A 12,217-nucleotide genomic window follows, 5' to 3' on the forward strand; every position below is an offset into this window, starting at 1 on the left:
CTGTGCTACTACAAGTACCACGTCATCGCCATCAGCACGAAGAATCCTCTGCAGGTACGATCCGGGGCGCCTGGGGCTTCCACACCCCCTGGTTCCTTTCAGCGGGAGGATCGCTCCGCCTTAGGGTTCAGGGCAGCCTGGGGGAGAAGTGGGGAGGGTGGAGGGGTGGGGGGTGGCACCGGGAAGGGCTGGGTGAGCATCGCGGGCCAGCGCGGCGGGAGGGGGAGAGAGGACTTTTGGGTTTCCAGCCTTCGTAAGAAGAGGGAGGGACGGGACAAAGAGAGGGAACTCGGTCCAGAAGGCAGAGGGAAGAGGGGGAATAAGTAGGTAAGTGAATGAATGAGTGAGTGAAAGAAGGGGGGGAAGGACAAAAGAAAAGGTGGGAGGGAGAGATGAAAGACAGGAGGGCGGAAGCGAGCAAAACATGACAAGACAGAGGGTAGGAGGCTAAGGTGGAGGACTGAGATGAAGCCAAGAGCTGGAACAAAAGACATAAGGGGAGGAGGCCTGACAGCAGTTTTTAAAACTTGAATGTGTGGCGTCTTGCCAAAATGCGGACGGTGATTCAGTGGAGTTGGAGGGTCCAGCAGACCTGGGCAGGGCCTGAGTCTGCGTTTCTAGCAAACGGTTGAGCGACGCTGATGCCGCTGGTTCAGAGGCCACACTTCCAGGGAGGAGGGCCGGAGAGAGACATGGAGAGCGGGTAGAGAAAATGGGGAAACGGACCGTCCGGAAGACAGAGGAGAGAGGACGTGAAAAGGCCGAGATGAAGGAACGGGTGGGGCCTGGACGCCGGAGGGTGCCACCCAGATTCAGATGGAATTTAGGGCTTCCTCTACCCACCCCTCCTGCCTGACACACCCATGGTCCCCAGAGGAGCTGGCAGGCCTGGGTCACCCTCGTAAACGCCCCCAAATCCAGGGACTCTCCCTGCAAGGCACCCGCGCGTGGAGAGAGAGCGTTTTGCTCCTGAAAATACTTCTCCATATGCACGATCAGCCAATTGAGTGGCTGCCTAATCAATTAGCTAGTATGATGATGATAATGGGAACTTCTGCTGCCTGCCACAGAGTTGGCTCCTCCTCTGGGGTGGGAGGGGGGCATGGCAGGGTAGGAGGGAAGGGTCCATTCTGTAGGCCCAGGACCCAGCTGAGGCAAGGGATGTGGTGGGGATTGGTGGTGGTGATGGTGGTGGGGAAGAGGGGAGGATCTTTGCATGGCTGGAAATCCCTGGAACTGTAGTGTCCAGGGTGGCTTATTTTAAACCCTATAGAGTTGTTTCCTGGTGGGTTTTTTTGTTGTTGTTGTTTCTGAGTTGGAGTCTCACTCTTGTCACCCAGGCTGGAGTGCCGTGGCACACTCACGGCCACCGTGGCCTTGACCTGCTGGGCTCAGGCGATCCTTTCACTTCAGTAGCTGGAACTATAGGTCTGCGCCACCTCGCCTGGCTAATTTTTTAATTTATTGTAGAGATGAGGTCTCGCCAAGTTGCCCAGGCGGGTCTCGAACCCACGGACTCAGGAAATCCTGTTGCCTCAGCCTCCCAAAGTGCTGGTATTATAGGCTGAGTCACTGCGCCCAGCCAATCCTATAGAGTTTTACACGGATACGCCCAGGAATGAGCGTGTGTGCCCATGTGTGCGCACGCATGTATGTAAGTGGGCTGGGGTAGGGGGTCACTTCTAGAAAGTGGCATGAAAAAGCCCCAGGCACCTTGGCCATTTCAGTAGTGTACCAAGGGCTCAGAATGAGAGATGTCTCTTCTGCCGCTGGCTCCATCTTCAATTCATTTCAACATCTTGGAGCGTCTTAAAATAGCAATGTCGCGAGACAGCTGATTCCACATCCTCTGGGCTCCAGCAGAGGTCTGACTGCTTTAACCCTCCCCTTCCTTTTCAGCTGGTGCAAGCCTCTAGAAAGGGTCAGATTCCAAACCCACGAGCCCACCCCAAAGCACTCTCCTTTGGCTCCGCCTGTGACTTATAAAGTGAAAAAACATTTAGGAATAACTTTCCCCAGGGATTTAAAAAAAAACCCAGAAAACGTTATTCTAATCTTGAAAGTCAGGTAAGCAAGTGGCAGTGTCGGTAATATTGATCTATTTGTGTGTTCTTAAATGACTTCTTTGTCTTCATCTGGGAGTTTCTAGACACTGGGGACTTCCTCTGCTTCTGTTGCTCCTGGAAATGCAATGGTCTGTGCTCCGTCAATGCCATTTCACTTCTGAAGAGCACCAGAAGAAGGAAGTCGTTTGGACTAGAAATAGCATTGTGTGGCTGTGACCAAAATTGTCCCACTTGTGTGTCCTGGGTTCCTCAGGCCCCTCCAAGTGTGAGACAGCTGCTTGCTCAGCCACAGTGGGCCACTTCTGCCCTCCAGCCCAGCCAGATCTGTAGTACAGGACGGAGCTGGCAGGCCTACCACAAGCAGTGGGGCAATGGATGGGGATCTCAGGGCTGCCTCTGTGATCAGAAGGCTCCTTCTGGTTCCGCTGGGTCTCTCACCTCCTGGTTCATGCACCACATAGAGTTGCAAAAAATAACACAGCTATTAACTATGGAACATCGTCTCAGTGATCCACTGGAAGCAATGTGTCTTTTTAAAAAATTATTATTTTTTTAGAGACAGGATCTCGCTCTGTCACCTAGGATGGAGTGAAGTGGTGCAATCACAGCTCGCTGCAGCCTGGAACTACTGGGCTCAAGCAGTCCTCTCTGCTCAGCCTCCCTTGTAGCTGGGATTACAGCCAGTTCAAGGGGTGGAGAATCTCACAACACTGAGGTCAGAGTCTCCCTTGGAACGAGGCTCCAATATTCTGGTGTCTGATGCCCGTCTCCCCTCCCAGGCCTCCCATGGGATTTCAGAGCTCACTCTGCTTCCCGCCTCCAGGCATCTCATGGGACAGATAGGATCAGAGTGGTCTACAGCACCCAGCTTGTCCCTTCTGCTTCAGGCTTCACACAGCAGGCAGGAGCCCTGTGTTAAGTGCTGCCGGTGGTTCTGAGGCTGGTAGAAGGGTCTTGAAGGATGCAGAGGGCTCTCTGTGCCTCCGGACCTGGGGTTTTTGAAGTCTAGAGGAAAAGATGAGGGTTGTTGATGCCTCGGTCATAGAAACGGAAGGCCCGGTCAGAAGCCCTCCTTCCAGGCAGCGGGGCGGGCCCGGGGAAGGCACTTGTTGCACTTGCCAACAGTCTGTGTGATCCAGCCATCTTCTGGAAAATCACTTTGTTGTGTGTAACCTGAGACTGAGGGAAGCTGTGGAAAATGTAAAGACCCAATTACCGGTAATGAGATGCCATCTATAGAATGGAGTGTAAAGGCTCGTGTCTTCCATCTGGACCAGTAAGTGAAATGTCTTCCAGTGATGATGATTCGTTGGGAGCCACTGGCCGGTCCCAGATAGAGTGAGAATCAGCTTTTCCACCAGGCCATTGGACGCAGAGTGAGGGTCTCCCTGCTGGCAAAAGGAAGGTGGTCTGCCTTTCTTCTGCGCTGACATGCTTTCTGGGGGTGCTCTCTGCAGTGTTATGCACATCTCCTCCATCAGATGTCCTCCCTTCCACCTCTCCAAATCTGATCCTGTCAGTCACATTTACCCTTAGGACAGAGTCCGAAAATCTGTGCATATTCTCCAAGATTCTGTGTGGTCTCCCTTCTTTTTTTTTTTTTTTTTTTGAGTTGGAGTCTCACTCTGTCGTCCAGACTGGAGTGCAGTGGCCGCTCCCGGCTACTGCAGCCTCGACCTGCTGGGCTCCAGCGATCCTTCCGCCTCAGCCTTCCAAGTAGCCGGAATTACAGGCATACGCTACCATGCCCGACTGATTTTTTGATTTTTTGTAGAGATGAGGTCTTGCTGCCCAGGCGGGTCTCGAACCCGCGGGCTCAGGCAATCCACTCACCTCAGCCTCCCAAAGGCGCGGGATTACAGGCTGAGCCACCGAGCCCGGCTTTCCCTTCTTACTTTTCTAGCTACCTCATCCCACAGATTCTTTTCCTGTCTCCACTCTCCTGACCCTGATCTTCTTCCACATTTCCATACTCACTGCGTTTTCTTCTGACACGGGGCCTTTGCATATGCTCTTCCGTTTGCCTAGAGTACTCTTCCCTCCTTTCTTGGCCTAGTAGGTGCCTCCTCGGCTCAAGTATTGTTTCCTCTGGGAAGTCAAATCTCCTATCATAGGATCTCATGGTGCCATGTTGCTCCCCAACTTACCCTTGATGAATTGCACTTGTAAGTAATTACATGGTTGTCTAAGTTCCCTCGACTGTAAGCTCCAGAGGGGCAGGGACCTTATCTGTTTCTGTCTGGACTTTATTGCCAGCTCTTGGCATAGGACCAGCACACAGAAAATCCCCAATACATATACATTGAGTAGGTACATGAATAGACCCCAAATTCAAATCCAACTCCTTTTTGGGGTGGTGGTATCTCACTGTCTCCCAGGCTGGGGTACAGTGGCACGCTCATGGCCACTGCAGCCTCCACCTGCTGGGCTCAGGTGAACCTCCCGTCTTAGACTTCCAAGTAGCTGGAACTACAGGTGCGTGCCACCACGCCCAACTAATTTTATTTATTATAGAGATGAGGTCTCACCAAGTTGCCCAGGCTGGTGTTGAATCCTGGGCTTCAGGCAACCCTCTCACCTCCGCCTCCCAAAGTACGGGATTACAGGCATGAGCCACTGCTCCCGGCTCAAACCCAACTCCTGACTCCTTTATGCCTGTGCTTCCTGGACCAGCCAAAGAAACATAGAATTTCAGAGCTGAAACTCACCCACACCCCAGCCTTTAACCCATCCACCAATACTGTTAGAAGTACAGTGCTTTTTCTGTTAAAAAATAAAATATCAGTGTTGATATACATTCAGTAAGTTATAAGCTGTTTTTCTTATCTCTCCCCCACATCCTGTGTCTTCTCCTTCTCCATTGAATTGGTCATCTCTAGAATATAAATTAAATGGTATGCAAGGTGATATTGTGGAAAACAAGCAAAAAGGAAAAGAAAAGAAAAAGAAAAACCCTGTATGCTTTTCCAGCACCTTTTAGTGAGACAATACACAGTGTTGCTCTGAAAAGAATTTTCTGGGACCCTGGAATGCCACCCACACTAGCTCTGCATTTTCACCCCCCCCATTTCTGTCTATTTCACAATCAAGTAAACGGGTCTTCCTTCCCAGCCGTGTCTGTCCAGAGCCTCCTCGTTGCCATGAAATATGATCATTTGTTGTGGTTTAGATCTCCTCTGCTTTAAAAGTTCAATGTGAATCTCAGAAATGTGCCAATGTGTCCATTGTACTGCAGTTTGGAAAGTGCTGGTTTCAACCCCAAATCAAAGGGGAACCTTCAGAGCAGCAGGAATAGGAAGGGCGGGAACCGGGTGAGGGTGTCCACCCAACAGCTAACCCCCGCTCTCTTCCCCCAGTGGCAGGCCATCTCTCTGACGGTCATTGAGAAGGTGCAGATAGCAGCCGCCATCTTGGGTTCCCTCTTCCTCGTCGCCAGCATCTCTTGGCTCATCTGGTCGACCTTCAGTCCCTCAGCAAAATGGCAGCGCCAAGACCTTCTCTTCCAGATCTGCTACGGGATGTATGGCTTCATGGACGTGGTGTGCATAGGTGGGTTTGGGGGCTTGTCTCCGTGGGAATGGGGGAGCCACGTGCTGGCGCCGCGGACAGATCGCTCCCTGGGGGGAGGCCAAAGTAGACATGGCACCGGGTTTATACCTGTGAACTCAAGAGAGCCCAAAGGCTTGGGTTGGAGGGGTGGGTTGGAAGGAAGAGGCAGGGCAAAGGAGGAAAAACTAAATCTTTCCCTAGCAAACCTGGCTTTCCTGGTTGAAGATAAAGATGAGGAGGCTTGCCTCTAGAAAGACTTGTAGAAGGTCACTTGGTCAGTCTGTTTCCTCAAGCAGACTGTGCAAGGCTTCCTTCCCATTGTGTACCCCATGTGCTGGCATGCCAGGGACACCCATTCATTCCATTTACTTCCATTCTCTCCACAGCAAAATACCTAGAAACGGCCATGATCGTATCTGCCTCCCTTTTCCTCCAGCTTTCTTTAAGCCCATTCCAGTGCCCCGAGTTCCTCTAGTCTCATGGTTTTCCAGCTGTGTGCAGTGCCGGGTCCCCACGCACAGCTCCAGGGGTCCCTTGGGAGTGGGAAATGGAACACTGCAGAGACAGGCTCTGAATCCTCACCCCTGCCTCAGCCCAAGCTTCTGTGCTTTTATCTATTTACGGGTACTTTGGTTCCAGGTAAGATTTTGTTTAAAAGGCTTCAGTGTTTTAGAAAGAAGTCGGAACCCACTGTTTTAGCGCCTGCTCTTTCCCTGACCCCATTCCCAAGTCTGTGTTGCTCTTCTCTTCCACCTTCCATGTGACTAAGAAGGTGGGGACAGCCCGGTTTCTGACGTGTGCTTATCTTTAGTTACACATTCTAATCTGGAACCTTCAGGTTATCCCCTAGGTCACGGCACGGGGAGCATAAGAGTTCCACTGTTGTCTTCTCTGGGCATTAGTATGGGCATCGTATTAAATATGCTACACTGCTCCATTTGGCAGGAAAATTTCTATTCGCTAGAATTTGACTGGGATGCTGTTGATGTGAATTTCTTTGGGCGTCCTTTGATATTAGGAATCAGAAAGGCCTGGGACTTGTAGTGTCACAGCAGCCAGAGACCAGGGATGCTGGAACTTGTAAACTTGTCTAAGTCATCTCTCTGCCTCTCCATGCTAACTAAACCAATCTATCAACTCCAAGTTCAAGAGCCTTTTAATTATGGCACCTAGGGAGTGAGAGAAGCGGACAGCCCAGGTTCGGAGGATCGTGCAAGAGAGGACTGTGAATGGGGAGGAATTTGACATTGATGTATTCTAATTTACTTCCTCTTCCCGCCAAACTCCTTCCTACCCCTGCTGCGTCCTGGGCTGTTGATGCCAAAAGCCAGGTGTGTTTCCATATGGAGGTTTACAACAGCTCTGGCATGGAGGAGGAAACAGTGGAGGCCATTCCTGTAGAGGCCCTCCAGCTGCCCTTCATTCTCCTTCAGGCAGGCTTTTGATCTGTCCTTGATGTGTCCTTCTTTGAGATACTGTTTTCTGCCACATGGTGTATCAGTCAGCATTGGCTGCAGTAACAAATAATTCCAAAAATCGCCATGCTTTACTACAAACGTTTATTCCTGTTCATGGGTTTGTGAGATGGCTGTGGTTCTGCTGGGCTGTTTCTGGCTGTGCATTAGGTTCAGGTCTGCTCTGAGTACCTCCTCATGCTGGGACCCAGGCTAAAGGAGCAGGGACTTCCCAGGGTGTGCTCTTCTCCTAGCCAAGGGCAGGAGCACAGGAGGGCTGGTGGAAATCTGCAATGCCTCTCCAAGCTTCTGCTTAGAACTGGCACACTGTCCCTTCTGCCACAGCCCATTGGCCAAAGCAAGGCACCAAGAAGCCCAACACTGGGAGGGTGATAGGGCAGGGAAGCATGCTCCTTCTTCCCTGGGGGGAGCATGGGTGAGAGAGAGGAGCATAAATGCCATCTGCCACTAATGGCTTCACAGACTTAAAGACCAGATTGAACATAGAAGAGACCATGGAATCAACCAGCACAATGCCCGTGTTCTGCAGCTAAGACAACTGGGGTTCACAGAAGGGACTCAAAGTTCTTGGCTGAGATTAGAAGCAAGGTTCCCCAACTTGCAGCTCTTTCCACGAACCTTCTTGGATCAGATAGTCCCACAGTGTTGCTTACAGGATACCCACCAATGCCACCTGTGACTCTGAGTGCACCTGGACCCACTCATGGGAAAGCTTTCTTCCTTCCTTCCTTCTTTCTTTCATTCAAGTCAGAGTCTCACTCTGTCACCCAGGCTGGAGTGCAGTGGCATGCTCATAGCCACTGCAGCCTTGACCTGCTAGGCTCTGGCAATCCTTCCGCCTCAGCCTTCCAAGTAGACTGGCTAATTTTTTTCTTTATTGTAGAAACGAGGTCTTGCCAAGTTGCCCAGGCTGGTCTTGAACCCTCTTACCTCTGCCTCCCAAAGTGCTGGGATTACAGGCGTGAGCCACCGCACCTGGCTGACAGGAGCGCTTTCATAAACAATTCTGCTCCGTGTAGCTCTGAGCCACTCAGCGCTCCTGCTCTGGCCAGCCTGGCATTCTGCTATCTCCTGCTCATGATGTCTCTCCCTGAGCAGGGCTCCATGTCACCTAGCCTCCTTTGTCCCTGTCTGGGTTCCCTTCTCTCTGCCTGCCTTCTCCCTGGACCATTTCTGTCTCTAATGCCTTCTCTTACACAGTCTCGGTACTCGGTACTCCAGTCTCTAGGAGAAGCAGAGTGGGCTGGATACTGAGAGTCACTGTTTTCCTTTCTTCTCTGCTTTTAGGAGGGTGCAATAGCTCAGGAAGCAAAGCCACACCACAACCTGCCCATTCTGCTCTGGCAAGCCAGTGACGGCTTAGAGACAGCCATGGGACGGGAGGAGAACGCAGAGGGGACCCTAATTGCTTTGAGTGCCACCTACACGTGCTCAGATCTATTGGCATTTAGGACCATCTCACCTTTAAGGAGTTCAGACTTAGCCGGGCTCGGTGGCTCAGCCTGTAATCCCGTGCCTTGGGAGGCTGAAGTGAGTGGATTGCCTGAGCCCGCGGGTTCGAGACCCGCCTGGGCAACTTGGCAAGACCTCATCTCTACAATAAATCAAAAAATCAGCTGGGCGTGGTATCGCATGCCTGTAACTCCGGCTACTCGGAAGGCGGAGGCGGAAGGATCGCCGGAGCCCAGCAGTTTGAAGCTGCGGTGGCCGGGAGCGGCCACTGCACTCCAGTCTGGGCGACAGAGTGAGACTCCAACTCAAAAAAAAAAAAAAAAAAAAAGTTCAGATTGCTCTGTCATTTCATTGGCTGCAATTGGAGCGAATTCCATTTCAGAGTGTGTCCCTGAGGGCAGGGGTCACTCTTCCCATTTTCCAGACTGTGAAACCCTGAAAGTGAAGCGTGTGTCTGAGGCTGGCCCAGGCAGCAGACTAGGACTCTCAGTCCCGTGTTTTCTCTCAGAGAGGCCATCCACAGGGGAAAATGCTGGGAGATGAAGTAGAAAAGGGAGGAAGCTATGAGCTAGACAAGAGTGTGGGAGGTGACAGGCAGTAGTGAGAATCCACAAACGGAGTCCTGTGTTTGCAGTGCAGGGTTTTTGACGAAGGCGATGATATTCAGCGGTGATGATGGCGGTTTGAAGGGCAAAACTCTAGAGTCAGTCACTTCTCTGCAGTGCTCTGGCCAGTAGAGGGAAAACACACAGCACTGCAGGAGTGGGTGTGAAACTATCCACGTTTTAGGGGCTCTGTGGAGGAAGGGAGCCTGCAATGCCTGCCAGGGATATCTTTATTTTTAGGCTCAACTAGACATTCAGACTCATGGGGATTACCAAAGAGCACACTTGGCACCAGATTCACTCAGGGGAATGCAGGACAGGAACCACAGCCTCCAGCAGGGCCAGTCAGGCTAACCTCTGCAGGGAGTCCTCACTGCACTCCACATCCTAGTCCCGGGCTGGTCTCTTGGCTCCCAAGCAACAGCTCAGAAACAAGATGAGAGCCACAGCAGTGGCTGCAGGGTCCCCCACAGAAGTGTTCACTTGCAGTCGCCATGCTCAGGGAAGCCCAAAGCCACAGGCTCCCAGCAGGCATTCCCAGTAGAGCACCCACCGACCCAGGGTTGCCCCAGCCCAGGCAATGCTGTAACACAGCTGACAGTCCCCATTCATCAGAGTGCCGGGGGGAAGGAGCCAGAATACCAACCCAGGGTCCAGCTTGTTCTAGGAGAAAGAGAAAGTGTTTCATCACTCCCTCTCCCACTGCCTCCCACCCCCATCCGTGAGCCTTGACTTCTGGTTCCACCCAAACCTGACTTACAGAACCAATGAGAGACAGAGAAGCCAGAACAGAGAACAGGAAACCTGGCTGGGCATGCCAGTAAGTACATGCGGTCTTCTTGGTGCATGAAGGTGGAGCTTAGGCTAGAGGGCCACAGGGGAATGCCCATCTAATTTCCAAGGCACTCGCCAGTTTCAAAAACTGATAAGTTAGTTGGCTCCCATAGAAAAGGGGAAGCTTCCCTTCCAGAAATCCTGAGAGAGTGAAAGAAGATGATGCGGAAAAAATGGGAAGAGGAAGAGGAGGTACTCCCACAGAGAGTGGGCGGAAGGAATGATGGGAGAGGTGCATGTCCTCAAGAAATGTTGGTTGAAAAAACTGTCAGGTGAAAGAATCCAGATCCATAGACCCAAGTTCTTGGGGGGATGGATGGAGCAAGCCAGCACTTCGATAAAAATCATTACCGATGGGAGAAAAGAAGATGAGTCCAACCCTTCGTTAGCTCAAAAGACTGAGTAAGAGAAGAGGAACAAACCATCTGCCTCCATGAGTCTTTAGACTTTCTCTGCTTCCCAGATACCAAGAACACCATATCTATTCCCTAAGTTGGTTACGTGGCCCAAGGGGGTAAAGAATATGAGTAAACATAAAATGTAAGGTGTCCGTGGCTCCTTGAAGACATACCTGCCTTCTCTACTGGAGTGGTGCGCTAAGGGAGAGCTCATGAGAGCGGGAGGGGCCCCGGGGAGAAACTCCACAGAAGCCCACAGGAGTGCTGTAGACATTCCCCACCATGAGGCCAGGAGGATGCAGAGTCGGGGACTCTTTGCTGCTCGTGAAGCCTGTCCTCGGCCACATCCACCTGGCCAGTTTCCAGGACAATCAGGGGTCCATGAGAAGATTCTGGAGTAATGACTTTCAGAGAATGGCCTTCAGTACTCACCAAAAGATTTTGCCCTATATGATTGTCAGGGAGGTCTGAGTCCCCTGTTCGATGCAGCACAGCTCCCGAGCTGAGGACAATGGCTCTGGGCTTGGGCATGCTGGAGGGTGGTACATCTAGTCATACAAGCTACCTCTCTAGACAAAGCATCTCTTGCTTTAGAGTCCAAACTTTGTTTATTATTATTATTATTATTATTATTTTAAAGATGTGGGGTACTGTTCAGGATTAGGTATACAAGTGGACCTCATGCAGGTAAAGTTTGGGCCTCCCTTTCGTCCCCACTTTGCCTGGTCTGAGATCAGGTACGCTTATTGATGTTAGGTCCTCACCCCCACCCCAGCAGTATCCCGCTACTGCCAATCCCTTTCTTATAGTATTATGGTAAATGTTCAGGGTCCGCTTATGAGTGAGAACATGTGGTGCTCAGTTTCTGTGATAGATCACTGAGTGTTATCGAGAATCCTAACTTTCTAGACCAATGCATGTCACTGTGAGAGCCATATGTAAGTTGCTGTGGATGGAACAAGCCACCACGTCCCTGCCATGAGAGAGAGGAACTGATTGAGGGTAAAACAACAACTGATTAAGGGTACAATGGCTTAAAGCAGCTGTGTTTCAGGTAATACAGCTAAGCAAATGGCAGAGCTGAGGACTGGACCAAGAACCCCTGGCTCCAATTCTAGGGCACATCCTACTGCCTGTTTAGTCTCTGATAACTCTGTGAAATTGCAGATGGAGAGGCAGGTTGAGGGGAAATTAGCCTAATCATCTCTTGACCCACAGGGTAATTGCTGGTAACAAGCAGGAGCTCGGTGAGCACCAGCTGCTCCTGTGTCCAGGGCTTGGGAGGTTAGACATTGTTGAACCTTCTTTTTGATGAGTGCTATTACACCAACTGAGAAGGAGGCTTGAGCAATCGAGATGAAATATGATGGCTTATCTCTCGGTAAGACACTCTGGTGAAAAGTTTTTGGGATGAAAGAAGCTAAATCTGCTAGTTAACATGAACTTGGGGAAACCATTCATTCATTCATTCAGAAATATTTATTGAGAGACCCGGGTATACACGCTCAAATAAGAGTTGCCTGCTTTCTGTAAACGCTCAGCCTCACTAATCATGAGAGAAATGAAAATCAAAACCACACTGAGATACCACCTAACTCCAGTAAGAATGGCCATCTGTAATAAAACAAAAAAACCCCCAGATACTGGCAAGGATGCAGAGAAAGGGAACACTTCTGCACTGCTCGTGGGAATTCAAACTAGTTCAACCTCTGTGGAAAACAGCGTGGTGATTCCTAAAAGAACTAGAAATTGACCTTCCATGATCCAGCAATCCCCCTTCTGGGAATATACCTGGAGGAACTTAAATCACTCTGCAATAAAAATACCTGCACACACAT

General features: G+C 50.9%; 1 protein-coding gene across 1 annotated transcript in view; it reads left to right on the forward strand.

Moving 5' to 3' along the window:
- The window catches only part of MARCH4 (membrane associated ring-CH-type finger 4), a 116,984-nt gene that overhangs the window by 90,303 nt on the left and 14,464 nt on the right, over positions 1-12,217 (forward strand). The window contains exons 7-8 of the mRNA XM_008055556.2: positions 1-54; positions 5,423-5,615. Coding sequence (XP_008053747.1) covers positions 1-54; positions 5,423-5,615 — 247 coding nt within the window. The remainder of the gene's footprint in view (positions 55-5,422; positions 5,616-12,217) is intronic.

This window comes from Carlito syrichta, unplaced genomic scaffold (genome assembly GCF_000164805.1).
Source record: "Carlito syrichta isolate Samal-C Ts95f unplaced genomic scaffold, Tarsius_syrichta-2.0.1 Scaffold301884, whole genome shotgun sequence".
Classification (NCBI taxonomy): Eukaryota; Metazoa; Chordata; class Mammalia; order Primates; family Tarsiidae; genus Carlito; species Carlito syrichta.